At 37.6% G+C, this 23,739-nt stretch overlaps 1 protein-coding gene across 1 annotated transcript; it reads left to right on the top strand.

The window, feature by feature from the left end:
• The first annotated feature begins 12,817 nt into the window (after positions 1–12,817).
• On the top strand, positions 12,818–22,593 carry LOC121396159 (ankyrin repeat and protein kinase domain-containing protein 1-like). The gene is made up of 2 exons (XM_041570722.1): positions 12,818–13,119; positions 22,129–22,593. The coding sequence occupies exons 1-2, from the start codon at positions 12,862–12,864 to the stop codon at positions 22,345–22,347; spliced, it is 477 nt and encodes a 158-aa protein (XP_041426656.1). The 5' UTR covers positions 12,818–12,861; the 3' UTR covers positions 22,348–22,593.
• Positions 22,594–23,739: the final 1,146 nt, after the last annotated feature.

The raw sequence follows: 23,739 nt of genomic DNA, 5'->3' as shown, positions 1-23,739 counted from the left end.
GTCTACATAATTAACAGAAAAGTGTTTGGGTGATGGTAGGTTCTTAAAAATTAGAGTGTGATTTTAATTGTGGGAATTTTTTATATTTCACTACATACTGTAAGATCAAGTTGTCCAAATGGAGGACTACTGACTTCAAAAGGCTCTTTATAGATTATAACTCTACTAGCGTTCCCAAAATGTCTTCTTTTTGCATGATATATTATGATCTGGAACCTTGTTTCTATCACCTTGAAGTGGATAATTTGTGCATAACATAGAAAATAAAGAACATAGAGCAGGAAATGGCCTGATTCTGGATTTGTTACTGTGTTGCACCCAACACTGAATTTCTATAAAAGTATTTCAGGCCTTATAGTAGGCACAATGTCTAAAACTATATTATGATAGTAGATGATGTCAGGAAAAATTTCAAGCATACGGGTCACAAAATGAACTTGTGAGCTAAAAACACACAATTTATCATATAATTGTCATTTTATTTTGCATATTTAAATCCTGGTGGCAAGCAATGTTAATGCGCATGGAACTAATTGATTAATTTAATCGATTTCTCATTCTGCATGTCAGAGTAATTCCTCTGTTATGGTAATTTTACTTTCAGTTGCTTTTTTATAAGAATCTATTATTAATAAATTATGTTTGTAAAATGAGCTCACAGTGTTTCCACTGTTATGATTAAATTCCTTTTTTAATAATGGACCAGATTAATTGTCATTGCGTATATGCTAATATCCTGTGTTTTCATACTATGCTTTTTGCTTATCTTTAAATGGCAGACTTTAATATGCAACTTTGTTTTAATGTTTTGTTAAATACCTAAAAGGACTGTACTATTACAAAAGGTTATTTATATGAAAATGGTTTATTTAGCTGATGCAGCTTTTTACTTACAGTATGGGCTGTTTTATGCAATATTGGGCTTGATGCAATTCAATGTGATATGGTGCATTTGGTGTGATAAGTGCAACGTTTCATGTGCCCATTATGCAATTCATTGCCCTAAACACTTATCACATTAACCAATACATCTTTGCATTACCTATGTTTTCTCTACTTAACAGCCCATCAAAAGTAGTGGGAACGCTTACTTTTTGCAATTCACTTAAACCTGAGACCACTTATTGTGTGAAATCTTTTGCAATAACTTACGGTTTCCCTTATGCCACTTTGAACTGGTGGAAATGCTTTCTCCAATCTCAAAAGCTTTTTCACCCTCTTCTCTTCTCAGACATGAGCCTTATGGCACGCATTTTTTAAAGGCACTTACAGCTACACCAATGTATATTTCATTAACAAGAGGAAACTTCGGGCAACTTCGGAAAACGAAGCACCGCGAGTGCCAGTATCTAATCATTTTCAGAAGATGCTGGTTATGGGTGTCGACCCTGGCTGCTGAATCCAATTGCTAATCCATCCATACCCGGTGAACATAGGTACAATGCAGCTCATCAAAGGGTTGGACAAGTTATTGAGCTTGCATTTGGCTTACTCAAGATGCACTTCCACTGTTTGGATCATTCAGGCAGTGTTCTTCAGTATTCCCCTAGTAAAGTGTGCTATATAATTTTAGTAGCCTGCGTTTTACATAACATTGCAGTGGACAATCACTGTTTGGGGGATCTACAATTACCTGAAGCTATTGAAGGTGATGAGCAAGATGAACAGCCTCCTGTTCATCCTGCATATGCAGGCCAACGTGGGAATCAGGTCTAGCAGCAAATCATTTGTAAACACTTCTCTTGTAAGTTCATTTAAAATGCTTTCACATATGAGATTTTAGCTTAGATTTTAGAGTTTAGCTTACAAATGTGCTAGCTCATCTAGCAACATGTTCATTTTCATTTGATTTAGTTTATATTACACTTTACACATTTTCTTTTTTTAAGCAGGATCATTGTAATGTTGTTGTTTGGCTCTGTCTAGTAATTTGCACATTACATGCTTCTAAACATTTCTTAGTATCCCCACCACATAAAATAGATTTCTATGTGAGGGTAGTCTTTGCTGTTTATTGAAACCTTATCAAAATCTTCCTTCTACAACACCCTCTCCAATTCACATTCTCTCATTCAAGCAGGCTGCTTGCTATAAAGTATCAGTAAAAATTGTATTTTGTGCCAGACAAGCCACAATCAAAAACATCCTTTTGTAAGGATTTTTTTGCTACCTGTAAGGAATTTTAAAAAGGGTGGCAAAGATTAGTTTTTTGTTTTTATTGATCAATTAAGGCCCAACAGCTATTAGCCTACACTTTTAACTAATTCAGAAGGGCAAAGGGTACACTCAAATGTTAAAAAACATTGTTTATTTAAATGTCGTCAAGGTTTACTTCCAATTCTATAAAATATATAGAGATTAAGGGAAAATGCAATTCACACACGCACGCACGCACACACGTAGAATATTGTTTTGTAATTGAACATCAAACATATAGCTTTGGTTGTAACACCTACAATATTGATATATATCCACTAACAAACACCTGATCATTGGTGTCATATAAAAAAGGCACTGCAAATATTTCAACCAAAAATACAGTATCCAAAAATTAGACATATCAGGACAATAATAAAGTAAATCTTTTTGGGAATATTTGAAGTGGTACTCCTGACGAATGGGCATGCCCTCGAAACGTTGTACAATATTGGCTTGACACTAAGCATGGGTTTATCCCTTCTGCATTGCAAGTGGAACATGCTATAGCACTTTGTTGTCTCATCTGGTTGCATAACACAGGCAATAGTGTTGATACAATCTGTTTTTCTTTGGCCATTGTGTCACATGCCAATTCAGAAGTTGTGGGTGTGTTGTTGGTGCTAGATGTAGGAGTTATTTTTAGAGCTTTTTTGATTGTTTTCTACAGGCTTAGTAATTTCGAAAAACGGTCCGCACACACCAATATTGCAGTCGGGGATTGTGCCCCTTTTATTAATGCCACCAACAATAAATTTTCAACGTTTCGGGGGGACACAGCCTCCCTTCTTCAGGATAAATTCACAAAGTGCACAGTGCCATATTCTTATACCCTTAACTCCTCCCATCTCATCTGTGTAACATCTCATTAGTATCATTTATGTGATTAACTCATTCAGTTCATTTAATTACAATTTCAGTGTAAATCATGTTTTAAATAATGTTACATATGTTTCTTTAAATAGTGGAAAGCATTTCTTTCAATTAATAAAAAACATTTTTTACTCACTGCCCCTGGTTGCGTTTATACTTTAGCTTTAATATTTGGAAAATCTTAACACCTCTCGTGTGTAATTGGGCTATCATGATACTTCATCTGTGAAGGAAAAGGGTGATTATAAAAATTATTAAATAGTGTATAAATATCTAAAAAACCTATAAACCACATATATTACAAAAAACATGTCAAATTAAAATCTTCATTGAGGCCTTTAGGCGAAAGTGTTTTCAGACGCCAAATCCAATAAGCTTCTCTCCTCAATAATGATTTTTTAAAATCAACACCTGCATTTTTATAAATAACTTCTAAAACTTGCCATCTTATTTGGGAGACATTATGTTTCACATTATAAAAGTGTCTAGCCAGTAGGGTTTCTCTTTTATACTTCTCTTTACTTTTTTTATCTTTAGGATCGGTTCCCTCCCCGAAACGTTGAAAATTTATTGTTGGTGGCATTAATAAAAGGGGCACAATCCCCGACTGCAATATTGGTGTGTGCGGACCGTTTTTCGAAATTACAAAGCAGCAAGGTGACCTGGCAAGGTCAACGGTGGACCAGCACCACTACGCAGAATAAGTGGAAGGAGGTGTGCGGTAACACAAAGTTTTATTTCTACAGGCTTACACATTGATGAAGCGACATCTGCCAATGAACTATTTATTTCAAACAAGTGTTGTTGTATAGTCAAATTTTGCTTGAGGAGTTCATTTTGATTGTGCTACATTCTTTTCAGTTTTGAGGCCAAATTATCATTTTGATTTTTCATTACCAACTGAAAACATAATTTTAAATTTTTTTCTCTTTTTCTCCTACTCTGCAAATTTACCGTATCATCATGGCATCTTATTTGTGTTTCCATATAGGAAATGTTGACAGATTGGTATGCTTTATTGGACACATGGAATGGATCCAGCACACCTTCAGAATGGTCAACTTCTGGTGGTTCCTAATTCTCCTCTATAAAAATACAGCATCATCATGTGATTGTGTTTCTTCTTCCTCACATTCTACTTCACTTACAGAATGACTTGTAAAGTCGCTACAGATTGTTGCATTATCAATAATGTCAATAATTGCCTTGTAGAAACACTTAGGGGCAGATTTATCAAGGGTCGAATTTTGAAGTACCAAAAACTTCGAAATTAGACCATCGAATTGAAAAACTTTGAATTCAAATATCGAATTAGTAGTTTTTTCACCAAATCTGGCAATCGTACAATCGAATATAAATTGTTCGATCGAGCGATTAAATATTTTGATCGAGCGATTAAATCGTATCTGCCACTGCTGTCTAACATGTGTGTATCAATGTACATTAGGCAGTGCTCTAGTTATGGGGTGGCTGCAGTAGGGTCAGAACTAGGGGTGGGCAGAGGAGGCACATGCCTCAGATGCAACAATAAAGGGACGCTTGGCAGGTATTTCTTAAGTGTCTTCTACCTACCCCTAGTCCATATTTGCTGTCCTCTCCTTCACCCTCCCCTCCTTCCTTTCCTTCACCCCTTCATCCTCCTCTTTGTTAAAGTTGTAGGGACCGGTAGGGTTTATTCCCCTATGGTCTGAATCACATGGTGGAAATCCCCTGCTTGTGCAGCTAAAGGGTCTCCTAGAGTCTTGGGAGAGGCTGGAGCCTTGTCCCTGTGCAGCATGTCTGGCAGATATCAAAGGTGTCGCTGCTGCACCATCCTTTGGAGATATAGGAGAGCCATGTGCTCACAGCCATTCCTGCTTTCACTTTCACTGAGAGAGGGTGGACAGAGACTTCTGCAAAGATGTAGGGGCAATTGTGCTCTTTAGGGAAAAGGGACTGAGACTCTTTGTGCGCCAAAGGAGTAGTGCGGGACTTTGCCTGGCAGGGAAGTGCCAGGATGGGACTGTCACAGGTTCCCCAGGGTAGTGGGTCATGCTATTGAATGCATATGATTAAACTGCCAAGAGAAGAACTTCCCAGTACCCTTTCACCTTGCAAAGGGGACTCACAACCTGCATTGGTATTCGGTAAGATGGTACAATGTGGCACCAGGGGGGGTCACCAAGAGGTTGTTACACAGTCATGGTCATGCACCCGGGCACAAGGGTAGTGGGCTGGCTGGCCAGATTGCCTATGGCACCCTGTCGGCTTGACCCGACCCTGGGCTGCAGGTCTGTGGGAATTTAATGTAAAGTTCAAAAAAAATGTTGGAGTAGTCAAACACTACAGAAGATGTATTTCTTTGCCATTATAAGAAGCACTGGGAAGCTAAAAATGCAGTGTTATAATTATTATGAGGCCTGTAGGAAGGGATTTTTTCAGCAGCTGTATAACAAACACCCGAGCCAACAAATAATCTCCAGGAAGGAATCAGAAGGAAGTAGCCACCTTTTAGCAACTGGTCTTCCAGCATAGGAGTGATTAAAACTGTTCACTTAGTTCCACTTCATTTCAAGGATTCAGTAAGAGGACGTACTAAACAAGTTGTCTATAGTCTGAGAAAGGATAGGATTTATTTTGTACAAAATACAATTGGAATTATTTGTGTGAAAGTATACCAATTCCTACAATGTTGCCCACTTAAGGATGAGCGGCATCCATGCACTTAATTCCCTATCTGTAGGTTTTTGTTAGATTTATGGGGGACATCAAAATTCTCAGAAGAAACCCAGGGGAATGGACATTAGGAAAGCATATAAACTCTAATAATAGTACTATCCATTGTACCATCATGCAAAGGGCAACCTATTCATAGAGTCTCCTTCACTGATTTCTGTATGAAGAATAGAAAACTTACAAGTACCATTGCTTGATGCATAATGTTGTCATGAGCACATGACAGTACATCTGTTCTGTTTTCATATGGAAAACAAAATAGTCATTAGAAAAAGGCGGGAGGTAGAGCTGCAACTAATCAATAAGAAATATTTCAGTCATTTTTATATACAATATTCATTGAGCAAATTATGTATTGATGTAAAAAATAAAATGAAATAAGATGCCTCTAAAAGTTGCCCCAGTTGTATTGTATATTATTATTGTATACTGTATATAGATTTCATTATAAAAGTTACACCATATTGCTGATTAGAAATTATAGTAATTCAGATTCAAATTACATGGCAGCTCTGAAATAAGTGCAGTTTGATTCAGAGTTTAATAATCAGCCCTGCAGCATCATCTTATATGAAGTTTCTGCTTCATAATTTGTGACAACCCCTATACCTGTACTTAATAGATGAGCCCTAATGTTTCTCTCTCATTGCCCTATTTAAGGGTATAAAACAAAGGTTGTAGTTAGAAGTAATCAACACATATAAAGTAAGAGAACATTGTCTTTTGTGCCCAAACGTATGCATTAAGTAAATATATGAGGGTTTTGTAACTAGCTATACTAGCAAACTTTCAAGGTTTTAGTACCCAGACAACAACAACAGGGTTAGTAGGTTGCAGTGGTTGTTTCAACAATAACAGGAATGCAGAATGTTTAGAATGTTGCACTTTAGTGTTTGCATTTCTGCATTATATAATTTCATAGCATATACATTAAGCCCATATAATTTTAAAAAGCCATCACTGTTGCTTTATCTGCTGCCTGCAGGCAAGGCGCAAGTCCACTCTGTCAGCATATAGTACAATGACATAAAAAAGCAACATACCAAAGACAAACAGTCTTATCAATGCACGGTATGACATTTTGTAAATGTTTTTAATGCATTTTTGCATATGTAAAGCAACACTGATATTCTGCATCTCAGTACTTAAGCCTCTTAAAAGAAATAACTTTCAATGCAATATTAAGTAGCATTACCGTATATACCCGAGTATAAGCCGAGTTGTTCAGCATCCAAAATGTGCTGAAAAAGTCTACCTCGGCTTATACTCGGGTCAGCGGTACCAGACCCGAGTAGCTGAGATTTTAGTCACTTTTAATCATTCCTATACCAACAGTACACTTGGGGAGAGACTGCAATATCCCACAATGCCCTCTGTTGGTTATATGAAAGAATAACAGTGACTGCAATATCACACAGCGCCATCTGTTGGTTATATGAAAGAATAACAGTGACTGCAATATCACACAGCACCCTCTGTTGGTTATATGAAAGAATAACAGTGACTGCAAAATCACACAGCGCCATCTGTTGGTTGTATGAAAGAATAACAGTGCGCCCTCTGTTGGTTATATGAAAGATTAACAGTGACTGCAATATCACACAGCGCCCTCTGTTGGTTATATTAAAGAATAACAGTGACTGCAATATCACACAGCACCCTCTGTTGGTTATATGAAAGAATAACAGTGCGCCCTCTGTTGGTTATATGAAAGAATAACAGTGACTGCAATATCACACAGCACCCTCTGTTGGTTATATGAAAGAATAACAGTGCGTCCTCTGTTGGTTATATTTATATGAAAGAATAACAGTGACTGTAATATCACACAGCGCCCTCTGTTGGTTATATGAAAGAATAACAGTGCACCCTCTGTTGGTTATATGAAAGAATAGCAGTGACTGCAATATCACACAGTGCCCTCTGTTGGTTATATGAAAAAATAACAGTGACTGCAATATCACACAGTGCCCTCTGTTGGTTATATGAAAGAATAACAGTGATGGCAATATCACACAGCACCCTCTGTTGGTTATACGAAAGATTAAGAGTGATGGCAATATCACACAGCACCCTCTGCACATGGTAGTGGGACAGTGGGGCAATGCACACAGTAATCTGTTGGGCAATTCTCTGTCACGATCAACTTTGCAAATAAGTCCGGTTAATCGCTGGGGGGTCGCTTTGGCAGAATGTGCGCTGCTGGGAGACAGGGCTGTAGTTGTGTCTTATACTAGAGTCAATAAGTTTTCCCAGTTTTTGTAGGTAAAATTAGGTACCTCGGCTTATACTCGGGTCGGCTTATACTAGAGTCAATAAGTTTTCCCAGTTTTTGTAGGTAAAATTAGGTACCTCGGCTTATACTCGGGTCGGCTTATACTCGAGTATATACGGTATACGGTATCTTCCAAATAACAGAATTAATGTTAATACCGTGTCCAGTAATTTAAGGTAATAGCATACAAAGTAATTTAACTAACATGGTGGTGCAGCATAAGTGGCTTGCAGTAGGTGCCAAGTTCAGTTCCAGCCAGAACAATATGTGCAAGGAGTTTATATGTTCTCTTTGTGCTTATGTGGGTTTGGGACTGAAGAAGCCACTCAGGTGAATTGTGAAATATTTTCAAGAAAAGTCCAGTTGCTGCAGGTATATCTCTACTAGATACTATAAATAATGACCTGGATGAATAAAAATCTTCATAAACATAAAGGAAATAAAATTGGCCCTACTGTGGGGTAGATTCCCTAAAAGTAGAATTTTCATCAGCGTCAGCTTTGCACAGCTTGCACCAGTTCACCAATGTGCTATGACTACGCTAATTCACTAATATGCAGAGTTTCGTCCTGGCCGATGAATGCTGGCGACTTTTCGTTTGTGCCTATCGAAAATTCGCTAGTGATCTTGCACTTAGGTCAACTTGCATAGGGTGTGTAATTTAAAGTTGCTAATTTAAAGTTGCTAATTTAAAGTTGCTTTATTATAAATGTTAGTGGAAATGCTTGAAATTACCACTTTTTATTACAAATGTCCAGGGAACCTTAATAAAGGCAAGAGAGTTAATATAATGCCCTACTCATGAGCCCACTGTAAAATGGATGTTCCATATGTTATGAAATGTCAGTTACCCAAAAAAAGTTTGTTAGGACTTTTGCAGGCAATCCCGCTTCAGAAAAGGAAAAGTCGCCAGCGTTTTGAAACTTTAATGCATTTTCAGCAAATATGATATGATGTAAGTGACAGAAGAATGAGGAAAATCTTGTTTCTTTTTAGCACTTTGCCTGGTCTGAGGTGGCGAATTCAACTCTGGTGAAAGAGGTAATGTTCAGTAAAATACTCACTTTACTGAATTTACTGAGTAACGACCGAACGCTAGCGACAGTCTCTTTCACTATGGCACCTGCGCCTGTTAGTGAATTGGCGATGTCCCTGTGGGTGGCATTGCTGGCGAATTTTCGCTAGGGCTAGCCATTTTGTCCTTTAGTGACTCTACCCCTGTTTGTGAATGTTGCAGGACTTAGACTGTAAGTTCCACTGGGGCTGGAACAGATGTAAATGGTGCATAAAATCTGTAAAGCAGTGCAGAATATGTTGATAATATATAAATAAAATCATAATAATCATTTACTCCCACCACATTTCTTCCAGCCCAAATTTCCCACTCTTTTCAAATGAAAAAAATGCAAGTATGAAGGATATTAACACTTCTAACCGAGACTGCAGTTGGAGCATTTTTCCTTTCTTAAGCTAACAGAAGTGGCACATAAAAATCCCCAAAACAGTCACTAAATTGTATATAAATTATGCCATGCTGATATTATTCCACAAGTGAAATTGAATTCCTACTGTACAGATGCAGCCACTTTGGTTTGTCTGTTTGACACAGAATAACTAAACACAGATATCCCATTTATCTCATTTAACACAGAAAACTGCGTCACAACATCCCATCTAATTAAAGCATTCACCATTGTTCACAATGGTGCTTTGGTATGCTAATGAAAAGGTTAAATGCATTAAATGAGTTAAGATGACTTTAGATAACGCAGTTTCTTCAATTAACCATGAGTCATGACGCATTTATCTCACAAATCCAAGTGGCTTCATCTGTATATTGTATTTTCTGTGAAATAATTCTATGCTTATACAAGAAATCGCATGAATATGCATTAAAAAGAAATCTTACAGATGCTTGTATTGTGATGTTGGAAAAAAAAGATTTTGCTTCAAAAATCTCTTGAGCATGTACAGAGGAGATAGCCCTGATTAGACAGAGATTAGATCAGTTGATTAGTTTATGATGTTTCTTGTTTTTAATTATGCCTTAACCTCTTGAGACAAGCATGTCTAATTGCTTTAATAATCTGTATCCTTGTAAAAAATTTTAAACAATCGTGTCCCTCATACAGATTTTTATGTATGACATATTACACTATAGTGGCATGCAATGGATGAGGCATGCTAGCTATCATTCTCTCAGAGAAACACCTAATGCAACTATCAAATGCTATATGGTTTATGGCAAGTCACTGTGAGCACTAATTGACTACTGTAGAAGAATGCAGAAGACCAGAACTTATTACAATATTTGAATTGGCATTTTTTTTAAAAAGAAATTGTAGTGGAAAGGGCCTTTTAGAGTTTTAAAGCATTAGCATTAATGTACCTTTAAAATTCACTGAAATACAGACATATGTACTGAGGGTTATCATGGTTGGCTGGCCCTGCCTTTTTATTTTTTGTAAAGCAACACACTAGCAAGACTATGCCCCGTGGGGATATCCCCTGCATTTATTTAGTCATATATAGTTTATTCACACAGGGTGGATCCATGCATGGTCTGGTCCAGTAAATTGGAGGGGACCAATCCACTAGACAAAGCACCAAACTGTACTAAAGTAGAAGCCAGGGTGTGCTGCTTGACAATCATTTTTGTTTTTTGGCAGTGAGGATTGTAGCAGGACTAGACTCCATATGACATATATAAACAGGGCCGCCATCAGAAATCACTCGGCCCCGTACGTCAAAATTTTCTGGGCCCCCGCCCCACCCCAGATCCTGGTCCCCGTCCCACCCCCAAAACAGACAATTGTGGTCAAGGCTCCCCCTATAAGTTAAAAAAAAATCATTGGTGGTCAGGGCCCCCCAATAAATTAAAAAAAAACAGTGATGACAGAGAGCCCCCATAAAAGTTTTAATAAAACATTGGTGGTCAGGGGACCCGTAGAATTTAATGAAAAAAAATCATTGGTGGCCAGGGGTTCAATAAACTAAAAAAACAAACATAAACATTAAGTCCCCCCCTGCTCTCAGTGAGCTGCAGAATCGGGTAGGGCGGGTGGAGCTATAGTGCTTAGTAGTCCCGGTAGATCTACACAGGGATTGGGCTTATACAATCACCGTGCAGCTATAGGGAAACTGGAGAGGGGAAAGACATGTAGAAGAAGCTCCGCCCTCCCAAACGATTCTGCAGCTTCCTGACAGCAGTGGGGGCCCGGCTACAGCGTGAGTACAGCGGCCAGACCCCCCTAAGACCCAAAAATCACAGGGCCCGGGACAACTGTCCCCTAGTCCCCCCCTGATGGCAGCCCTGTATATATATATATATATATATATATATATATATATATATAGAGATATATGGTGCAAATTTACTTATCTCCATAAATTCAGCAGCGACGGCTTCGCACACAACGCAACACTTCACCAGGCAAAGATTCACCAGGACAACACTAATTTACTAAAATCCAAAGTTGCATCCAGGGCACTGAAGGCTGGCGAAGTTTTGCAAATTTGCCAGGCTTAACGGAGCAATGTAGCGAAGTTACGCCAGCGACAGTTAGTAAATTTGCCCGAGAGAGAGAGTAAGAGACTGAAAAACTGAGGAAGAATGACTTGACAGGGGTAGGTGAAGTCCAAGATTAAGATAAGGCAGATGATGTAAAAGTATTGATAAGTAAGATGTGGGGGAAGTAGGGGTGTAGCAGGGCCAGTTGGCTTCTTCATGGTTGTATATCCCACCAAAATGTTCTTGTCTTGTTATGGATAGGGCAAAGGCTCAAATAGGCTGTGTCATTGAATCAATTGCAGGGGAGGTGTAGTCAATGTTCCCTCTAAGGTGTGCACTCATGTACGACACACAAATTTGGAGGCCTGTGCACACAACAAATTGTGAGTGAGAAAAAAAGTGAGAAAGCACAACATTTTGCATAAATTCTTACCTGAACACATAGTTTAAAAAACTGGGCACACAAGTTTAAAATGTGCTCACAAAATATTTTTTTCTGTGGACATAGCCGAGAAGGAATTAGAGGGAACATTGGGTGTAGTCTGAGGGGGGTCTAGGTTTTAGTAATAGGGCATTAATTTATCAAGAGCTTGGATTATATAAGGATCACTGCATGTTTTACCTCGGGCATCTGTACTGAAGGCTGTACTGTATCTGTACTGAAGGCTGTACTGAACGGTTTGATATGGATACATGTTCTAGGACTGAAATGTGTCAGCATTTTGAAGGTCATAGAAGGTCATGTATTTCACAGAGTCAGGCATCAGGCTTAAGTAAAGGATTTCTGATCTAGTTAACAAAAAAGCAGTGGAAAATTTTATGGGGCCAAGAACCTGGTGAAAAAAGGTAGAGTTGGCGCTGATTTTTAGTAGAAACAAACTTACCAGAATTATTCTTCGAACACGGGGGAAGGTGAATGGAAAGTCAAAGGTGTTTTTAAATTTTTCTGAAATAAAATAATTACTAAAGATACTAATACTGATTGGGACTTAATACGCCATAGAATCTATAATATTTGAAATACATTGGTATGCTACAGAATGCAATAAATTTAGCATCAACAAACCAGAGTTTAATGACCTTTTTTTAAAGGCAAGTTATAGAATGTCAGGTAAAATTATATATAAAAAAGAATTGGTTTCTAGAATGTTCATTAAAAAATAAATTTGGACACATATTTTACAATGATTTAGAATTAAGCTAAGTAAAGAAAAAACGCTTCACAATCTTTTGTTTCTTCTCTATATCTTTGCAGCACACCTTGCACAACTTAATTGAGGACCCATCCAAGATGGAGAAGATTAAGTTCAATTATATTGTTCAGATTTATAGGATTTGCAGCAATCTCATTGGAATTGGAATGGAATTAATGGATAATGGATCATTTGAGAAAATGCTTCCAACTCATGTCCTCAGCTGGCAGTTGATATTTCGTTTTATTCATGAAATAGGGCTAGGCATGACTTTTCTGCATAGCATGAAACCCCCACTTCTTCATTTGGATCTAAAACCAGGGAATATTCTTCAGGATAGTCATTTACACGTGAAGGTAGGTTTTGGGATGTCATCAAAAGCTTCATATCATTATAAAACATACCTAAGAATGGCTTAACCAATTTAGGGAACATTGGTAGTAAATACTCTACTGTAGTTAATGATTAAAAATTCTTAGAGTTCTAGGAAAAAAATGGTTTACTAGTGTGCTTCCATTTTTGATGCTGCAGACAACTACACCATACTGTTTGGCGTTGAGCATTGCTAATTGCTGACTCACTCTAGAATCATCCAATTAAAGCAGGGAACATCTATCCACAGCTGAAACCATGAGTGCATTGGTTGTGGGTGCAAAGTAAAGTTGGGTTGAGGAACTCATGAATAAAATGTAAGAAGAACAGAAGTATGTTTTTCCCTGCACCCCCAAACATAATATCAAATCCTGGAAAATATAAAAGCAAAGAAATGAGTTAAAAAACCATAAACTATAAGTACTTAATGAATATAAATACAAGAGTCAAAAAGATTTTTTATGAACATTTTCTGAAATATTGTGGTCATTTCTGTTATGTTTCAAACTGCGTTGTCAGTGTGACCATATTTACTTTCACTGGTATATAAGAGACATTTGCAGTGACCCCCATAATGATATATTACAATGTTTTCAACGTCTAACACTTTCTGAATATTTGATTAATTAGCTCATGAACTGATTGGTAGGACATGAACAATTTAGATATAAAATAAATAGACGATTTCCTAAAATGCACTTAATTCGGTATTTCTTTTACTAACCCAAAACACAGAGTACAGGTATGAGACCTGTTATCCAGAATGCTCAGGACCTGGGTTTTTCCAGATTAGGAATTTTTCAGTAATTTGGATGTCAATACCTTAAATCTGGTAAAAATCATTTAAACATTAAGGGGAAGATTTACTAAGGGTCGAATATCGAGGTTTAATTAACCCTCGATATTCGACTAGGAACTAAAAATCGTTCGACTTCGAATATCGAAGTCGAACGATTTAGCGATAATCCTACGATCGAACGATCGAAGGATTATTCGTTCGATCGAACGATTAAATCCTTCGAATCGAACGATTCGAAGGATTTAAATACAACGATCGAAGGAATATCCTTCGATCAAAAAATCACAGGCAAGCCTATGGGGACCTTCCCCATAGGCTAACATTGACTTCGGTAGCTTTTAGCTGCCGAAGTAGGGGGTCGAAGTTTTTCTTAAAGAGACAGTACTTCGACTATCGAATGGTCGAATAGTCGAACGATTGGTAGTTCGAATCGTTTGATTCGTAGTCGAAGTCGTAGTCGAAGGTCGAAGTAGCCCATTCGATGGTCGAAGTAGCCCAAAAAACACTTCGAAATTCGAAGTTTTTTTAATTCGAATCCTTCACTCGAGCTTTGTAAATGTGCCCCTTAGATTTATCAAGGGTCAAATTTCAAAGTGAAAAAAACTTTGAAATTCGACCATCGAATAGGCTAGTCCAACATTCGAAGTCAAAGGATTTTTAAGATCGTACGATTGTACATCGATCATACTTCGAATCGAACTATTTAATCGTACGATCGTACGATTTTACAAAAAATCCTTCGACTTCTCAAAACGTAGCCAAATACTGGCTATAGGTTCTAAGAGGTCCCCATAGGCTAACATAGCAATTCGGCAAGTTTAAGGTGGCAAAGTGTAGAAGTCGAAGTTTTTTAAAGAGACAGTACTTCGATTTTCGAATGGTCGAATAGTCAAAGCATTTTCAGGGAATAAAGGTCGAATTTGGCCTATTCGATGGTCGAAGTACCCAAAAATGACTTTGAAATTTGAAGTTTTTGACTTTGAAAATTCACTTATTCACTTAATTATATCAAGTCTAATGTACTGTTTTATTATTACAGAGAAAAAGGAAACCATGTTTAAACATTTGAATTACTATATATAATTATATTTTATATATATATATATATATATATATATATATATATATATATATATATATATATATATATATATATATATATATATATAATATAAATGGAGGTTATAGAGGATGACCATCCTTACATTTACAGCTTTCTGGACAACTGGGTTCTGGATAAAGGATCCCATACCTGTAATTGTTTACCCCTCTGTTTTCTGTTTTTCTGTAACAGCAAACATCAACAAACATATTTGTTTCTACATACAGTAGCTAGTTTTCTACATATTGTTTTGTTTCAAGGTCAGGGTGATATCTATGAGTCTAGGAGCTGATCTATACTAATCAACATCAAATATGCTCCTCTAACAGATACAGTAAATATCTTAAATATAAATTGGATTGTGGTTACAAATGTATAACTGCATATCTATTAAAGAAAATCATTCCTCTGGTGACCCAGATACCTTTTCATTTACAGATTTGAAATATGGGTCCGTTGACTGGCCTTTTGGAAAATGCATGAAGTGGGCTAATATTGTTTGCAGTTCATTATAGTATGACTTGGTTGTGTCAAATAGTTCTGCGAAATGTGAAAAAGCGGCATGCTTTTTTCACTATCATGGGCTTTTAGAGTTCATTTATATGCATGTGAGAGTGAGCTTGATGTTGGTGATTACAGTTATGCTACTGAATCAATTAGAACATTTTGTCACTACACTGCTTCTAGGGTTAATTGAGTTGAGATTCAGGCAAGCATGAAATCAGCATGATTGAAGAAGACATTATTTTCTAGGAATTACAAATGATAAAAATAAAAAACAGATGGAAGGTTAAGAAACTACAGTATGTTGCAAACTGCTGATGTTCTCAGTGCTTGGAAACAGTTGGTTACTGGTTAACAGTTTAAGTAGAAAAACAGAAGAAAACAGTTTAATAGTTTGTTGTATACTTCAGCTGACACAAAATAAGTAGTGATGAGCTAATTTATTCGCCAGGCGCGAATTTGCGGCGAATTTGCGCAATTCGCCACCATCGAAACCTCAGCGAAAATTTGCTGCCAAAAATTCGCCAGCATCAAAAAAAACGGATGCCATCAAAAACGAGACGCCGGCGGCGTTTCGCAATTTTTTTGCCGTTTCGCGAGTTTACAAATTTTTTGGCACAAATTCGCCCATCACTAAAAATAAGACAATGTATACAGGCATCTTCTTCTACTGACATAAAGCACAACTAAACTGTACTGCCTTGCACCGAGAGAAACCGTATTGTGTTATTGAAATGTGTCACCTGATGTTCAATGCTCTTTGTTCTTTTATATGTTATTGTTATTGTTTGAAATAGCAAGAAAAACATGGGACATGACTATTAACCCTTTAAGTGCCACAGAACGTAGAATCTATGTTCTGTGGAAAAGTAAATTGAAATGCCACAGAACGTAGATTCTACGTTCTGCAGCACTTCCGGGTTCTGGAGCGGAGGAGCGGCTGTTAGAGCCGCTCGCTCCATTCCTCTTCGATCCCCTGCCCCTAGGCAACGAGCAGAGCAGGGGATCGAGTGGCCCCTGGGGCGCGATAGCCCAGGGGCCCCAAAGCAGTAGCAGGCACGTGTTACTTACGTGTCCTGCTGCTGCAGCCTACACTGCGCAGATCAGCTCCAACCCCACAGCACATCGACACGGATGACGACGCAGATCTCTTCCTGGGGCCCTTCCAGATCGCCTGCAACAGTCTCCAGCGACTTTTTCAGGTTAGTGCAACAAGTACACACACAAACACACCAACACACACTTATTACAGTAATACACACTTAGATTCACACTTACACACACTTAAACATACATTTTTGGGGATTGGGGGGGTCACTTACACTCACTGCACTTACACACACGTGCACACATACACACGCGCACATGTAACATGTAATTTACCAATTGTACATACGCACACGCACATACATGGCATTGTGGCTTTTTTTTTTTTCTTATCGCATCGTCTCATTTTTTGGCTGAAAAAAATGTTTTATTGCCATTACGAATAGCGTATTCACTAACCGTACTGTGCAATACCTTTTGTGTGTACGGTGATTATATTGCAATTTTGGGTATTTTGGTGCATTTTTAGCCATTTTATTGAATTTTTAGCCATTTTATTGCATTTTCAGCTCTGCATATGTTGTGTTCACTTGTTTCTAGCCGTATAACCTGTTTGGCCCAGCTAAAATATTCATACTGTGATTCTGACGGCCGATAACACTAGTCTGGAAAAAAAACATTGATTTTTGTGGTTTTATTGTATTTTTTTGCATTTCACTCTTTACTGCCTTATTTTGTTTTGCATTGTAAATTTTATCTACTATATATCCATTTGGGGGTCTCTGTGCGCCACATAGTTTGGTATATCTATGCATATTGGGCATCAAAGTGTTCAGTAGACCCCTGGCGTTCATATTTAGGATGTTTTATGCTGATACGTTACGAAATGTGGGGCATACTGACGATTTTCAGAAATTTGATAAAAAATGTTATGTTCAGCATTGCTTTGCAGTTTGGCAGTTTGCAGTAGAAACACATATTTACCCATATTGGATTCGTCAGAATGTGTACTTTCTGAAAATATATGGTTTTCTGGGGTCTCTGTACTGTTAGGTGGTCTAATGTCGCATAATATACACACCGGGTGGTTATATTGCAGCAGCCAGCGCGTCAGCCGTGAAAATGTATATACACTATTGTCATTTGGGGGTCTCTGTGCGCCACATAGTTTGGTATATCTATGCACATTGGGTATCAAACTGTTTAGTAGACCCCTATGTTTATATTTAGGATGCTTTATGCTGGTAATGATACATGGACAATACGATGCTGGAAAGTTGAAGCTTTGCGGCAATTTTCAGATATTTCACAAAAACCGTCAATTTTGGGAAAGCCTTGCGACTCAGTAGTTTGGAGCAATAAGGCATGGGTACCCATTTTAAATTCTGTAGAATGTGTACTTTCCAAAAATGTATGAGTTTGGGGGTAAACATATATTTCTGTGTTATTACACCACAAAAATGCAGTCAATGTGTTGCTCTTTCATTAGCTGAAGTTACCCACGGGACTATTTGTATGCGCTAACTTCATTTTGGGGCCTCTAAATGCCAGATACTTTGGTAAACCTATGAACAATGGCCACCAAACTGTTCGGAGGAACCCTGGCAATCATATTTAGGGTGCTTTTTCTTGGTGCATAACGATACATGGGTGATATGGTGCTGAGAAGTTGAAGCTTTGAGGCAATTTTCAGATATTTCACCAAAACCGACAATTGTGGGAAAGCCTTGCGACTCGGTATTTTGGAGCAGAAAGGCATGGGTACCCATTTTTAATTCTGTAGAATGTGTACTTTCCAAAGATATATGGGGTTGGGGGGTAAACATATATTTCTGTGTTTTTACCCCACAAAAATGCAGTCAATGTGTTGATTTTTCATTAGCTGAAGTTACCCACAGGACAATTTGTATGTGCTAACTTCATTTTGGGGCCTCTAAATGCCAGATACTTTGGTAAACCTATGCACAGTGGGCACCAAACTGTTTGGAGGACCCCTGGCAATCACAATTTGGGTGCTTTTTTTTGATACGTAATGATACATGTGTGATATGATGATGGAAAGTTGAAGCATTGAGGCAATTTTCAGATATTTCACAAAAACCGTCAATTTTGGGAAAGCCTTGCGACTCAGTAGTTTGGAGCAATAAGGCATGGGTACCCATTTTAGATTCTGTAGAATGTGTACTTTCCAAAAATGTATGGGTTTGGGGGGTAAATATATATTTCTGTGTTTTTACCCCACAAAAATGCAGTCAATGTGTTGATCTTTCATTAGCTGAAGTTACCCACAGGACTATTTGTATGCGCTTACTTCATTTTGGGGCCTCTAAATGCCAGATACTTTGGTAAACCTATGCACAATGGCCACCAAACTGTTCGGAGGGACCCTGGCAATCATATTTAGGGTGCTTTTTCTTATTACGTAATGATACATGGGTGATATGGTGCTGGGAAGTTGAAGCTTTGAGGCAATTTTCAGATATTTCACCAAAACCGACAACTTGCGACTCAGTAGTTTGGAGCAGAAAGGCATGGGTACCCATTTTAGATTCAGTAGAATGTGTACTTTCCAAATATATATGGGTTTTGGGGGTAAACATATATTTCTGTGTTTTTACCCCACAAAAATGCAGTCAATGTGTTGATTTCTCATTAGATGAAGTTACCCACAGGACTATTTGTATGCGCTAACTTCATTTTGAGGCCTCTAAATGCCAGATACTTTGGTAAACCTATGAACAAAGGCCACCAAACTGTTTGGAAGACCCCTGGCAATTATATTTAGGGTGCTTTTTCTTGGTGCGTAACGATACATGGGTGATATGGTGCTGGGAAGTTGAAGGTTTGAGGCAATTTTCAGATATTTCACCAAAACCGACAATTTTGGGAAAGCCTTGCGACTCAGTAGTTTGGAGCAGAAAGGCATGGGTACCCATTTTAGATTCTGTAGAATGTGTACTTTCCAAAAATATATGGGTTTGGGGGGTAAACATATATTTCTGTGTTTTTACCCCACAAAAAATTCAGTCAATGTGTTGATTTCTCATTCGCTGAAGTAAAGTCCTGAACAATTTGGATGTGCTAACTTCATATTGGTGTCTCTAAATGCCAGATACTTTGGTAAACCTATGCATAATGGGTATCAAACTGTTCAGTGGACCCCTGGCAATCATATTTCAGGTGCTTTTTCTTGGTACCTAATATAGTTTGGGATATGCGGAGCAGCAAAATAAAACCTTTGAAATGATTTTTCAGAATTTTGAATTTTTTTTTGAAAAACCGCTATGTTCAGACAAGCTTTTATGTTTGGTAGGTGGGAGTAGAGAGACATAGTTACCCATTTTGTAATCGGCAGAATGTGTACTTTAAAAAAATTTATGGTTTTCTGGGTTAAACCTACTGTTTCAGGATTTTTTGCCTTGGAATCTAAAGCATGCCGTTTTCTGCCTTTCAAAATTCGGTAATATACTGCTGGGAGTTTTTGCTGTACAGAAGTCCTAAATCTCCCTAAAACTATACATATCTGGTATTGGCACGTTCGAGAGACATAAGGCTTTCCAAATCAGTTGGATTTTCATCCGTAAAATAAAATATTTTTCTGGTATAAATTGATATACTATGAAAAATTGTATTTTTTCTTTTTTTTTTTTTGGTATTTAGCACTATAAATTTTTTTGCACAGGTGGAAATACATGAAAACTCAGGCAGATTTAGAAAGCTCAGTTTCTATCGAAAAAAACAATGTATAGTTTTCCTAGATAAACTATAGGTTTCCCCTCAGAAAATGCCCCTAAAGTGAGAGAGCACAAAATGTTACAAAAACAGCTGGCATTTCGCGTAACCAAAATGTGAAATTCTGCTGGCACTTAAAGGGTTAAATACAACCATGTTCACAATACGGTTTCATTGTATACAGTTTCAGCAATTAGAACTCAATGCTTATTAAGAAGCAGTTTTTTTAGAGAAAAGACTAGGACATTGTTTATTAGAATCAGAAAAAGTGCTGTCTTGCGCAAAGTTTTCCAGTGACAATCCCAGGGAGCTACACTCTCAGTTTAGAAGTTACACCAATTCAAAACACAGCAGGATGTATAAATAATAATCAGCCCTATACTACTCCCACCCTTATCATGCACATAATGTGTCAAACACCCAGTAGGAAGATTAAATTATGACTTTTATTTTTCAGTCATATTACATAGTCACATTTTTGTCCTATCAATACATTTGATTTGTGCTGATGATAACAAATATGTATGTGGTATGGGAATGCAGCAGTAAAATGGTCTCATTCACTCACATGTAGTGATGGGCGAATTTCTCCTGTTTCGCTTCGCCAAAAAATGCAAAATTCGTGAAATGGCAAAAAATTTGCGAAACACGAATTTTGATGCCGGCTTCAATTCCTGTCAATGCTGGAGTTAAAGTCAATGGGTGTCCGAAATGTGTTGACGTGCGGCGGCTTTGACGCCGGTGAATTTTCGCAAGGGAATTTTTCTGCGAATTTATTTGCCCATCACTACTCACATGTGGTACTTTGCTTCTTAACATTACACTAACCTACTGGCAAAGGGTTTGCCATTACTTCAGTGGCTGGAGTTGGATGTAATTAAAGTATGAAAAATAAGACCCCCCCCAAAAGTAGACCATTAGTTTTGACTACATTGGCCTTTGCATACATGACTGTATCAGTTATGTATGCGACTGCAAAGGTGGGATCTTGTGAGGGAACATGATTAATGATACAAGTACATTAGAGGACATTATAGACGGATGTCAGGGAATCTTTTTTGCGGTTTCATTGGGGGGGGTTGCGTTTGATGGACTTTTGTATTTTTTTAACCCAACTTCACTATGTAATATGTAACTATAGTGAATTTTGTAAACACAGGGCCAACTGCTGGTCAGTTCCTCTGACTGTATGGTCAGAGATATATGTTCAGAAAGAAAACAGAAAACTGTTGTGATGTTGTTCTGCTCACAAAAGAGATCAGACTCCTCACATGGCCTTTCACATCTCTTATCTGAGCATTCTGATTATATTAACAGTTATTAAACAGCTTAATACAGCTTTGAAACAGAAAAAAAATCATTCATGTAAATTTTAAAAGAGCTTAGTACACATAACAATATATCATTCAATGATGCAGATTCAATTCAGTGAGAAAAAGGTTTATCATGTGAAAAACTCATGGACGGCATTACATTTGAGATGCAATTCAGAAAAACATATCTAATTTTTTATCACATGAAAACCTTACTGAAGTCTATGGGAAAAAAACTGGAACTGAATTTGGATAAAAGTTTTTTCTCCTTGAATTGAATCTAGTCCATGAGTTTTCACATGATAAAGCGAGAGATAACTTTTTCTCACTGAATTGAATCTGGCCCATTATTTTTACATATCCTTTAAAGGTTCTAATAGGCATTGGGTGGTACTGTGCATGCCCTACCCCTTTAAAATCTATTGTTTGTATGTGCATTGTCCAGGACAGCATATCCTTGCATGTCATTTCGACAATGTCTTCTTTTTCCTGAAAGTATTCAGCAATCTTGGATTGTCAGAGAGCAGAGAGGGTCAGCAGATGTGGGACAAAAAGGAACCAGCACTTTGGATCAGATGAATGTGAAGATACTACTATGGCAAAATATGATTGTTTGGCAATAGAGAGTAGTATTACCATACAACTTTACTTATCTATATCTGTGTGCCTGGTTAATATAACACTTTTCCGATCAGTTATATTTCCACACATATAATGAAATGTGTGCTCTATAACATGTCATTTTGAATGTTTGAGTTATTAGAGGTTTGCATCTTGTTACAGACTTGTAATTAAATTAAATGAAAAAGCTAATTAAAAGGTCCTCAGAAAATGCCCCTCAAGAGACAGAGAGGAATAAATATCAAAAATGTCTTTAAATGAAATGGAAATGGAGTGTGAAACATTGCAGGCAATGAAAAGTGTTCTGTACCTTGCATAAAATAAATTCCCTTGATTCTTATCTTATATGGAAGAAAGTACTCACTGCAAGCAATTTTTCTGCCCTTTTCAAATTTTCTGTCTTAACAGTGACATTGTTTCAAATGGTTTCGTAGCTCCATAAATCAGTTCCACTTGGTTATCTAAAATGTGTTCCAAAACAAATTGGTGTCTGCAAGCCAGTGATAAATACATCTGTGCATCTCATCACCCATACATACGAAGCAGTATGAAGGCTCAGCATAAACGTAGCCTTCAGTGAAATATTAGATTCTTAGAAAGGATAACCATCAGTCCTAAAAGGGTGAATTTAAGATTGTGTAAGTCTTGCAAAATCTTTCAGAAAATACAGAACTACAATCAACCACCTAAAACAGGATTGTATACTGTACTACATTCCTAGAATAATTTTCCATGTTTATATACCTCACATTTCAATCTATGTTATGAATTTGCATATTGCACATGGTTCTGTTGAATCACCAATATTCCATATTATATTACCTCCTCCTCTGTATGCATACCAACCTAGTTTGAGCAATGGTGGGATCACAGCTGAGACAGCTGGAAAATTCATGGCAGATTATAAAGCATGTGAGTTTTTTTTGTTTAAAAGTCAAAAGGTGTAGGATGCAATGGACTAATAGGGAACAACTAATTATGACTATGACATTGTTATGACTTTATGAGAGTCCTAACTGTATTCAGTTGTATTCAGTCATGGGAACAGTTATTTTCCAGTGGGAAGGAGGACCAGGAATAGAGCAGCATAGTGCAAACAGGATTGATTCAATGGCTGCCGGATGATGTGAGCATGGAGCTACTGTGGTGGCAGAAATAGGAAGCAAAGTGAATCCAAAACCAGCAGCAGGAACTTCTGAGCCGCAATCTGGAAAAAGCGAGGAGGAATTACAGATATCTAAGACATCACAACCTCTCAGCCAAGGGGGTCTGACGAAGCCACAGGCAGTGTGACCAGGACCAAGACATGGGGCAGTACAGGGCCACCTTGTGCAAGTTTAAACACAAGTGTTCTGGATGTTGGGCACACCTTTGTGCATGTATTGCTTCAAGTAGGGAAAAGTGGAAGGCAAGTCAGATCTGGCAAGAAAACTATTTTTTGACCTCTATGGTGAGCACAATTATGCTTTTGTGAAGCATTTAGGAT

Source organism: Xenopus laevis, chromosome 7S (genome assembly GCF_017654675.1).
Source record: "Xenopus laevis strain J_2021 chromosome 7S, Xenopus_laevis_v10.1, whole genome shotgun sequence".
Classification (NCBI taxonomy): Eukaryota; Metazoa; Chordata; class Amphibia; order Anura; family Pipidae; genus Xenopus; species Xenopus laevis.
This window is presented reverse-complemented; position numbering and strand designations above follow the sequence as displayed.

Bases quoted from the DNA above. Each gene is read 5' to 3' on its own strand.
- LOC121396159 (XM_041570722.1), top strand. From the start codon at position 12,862: ATGGAGAAGATTAAGTTCAATTATATTGTTCAGATTTATAGGATTTGC. The intron at 13,120-22,128 runs GTAGGTTTTGGG...TTTTCCTGAAAG, and splicing joins ATAGTCATTTACACGTGAAG to TATTCAGCAATCTTGGATTG.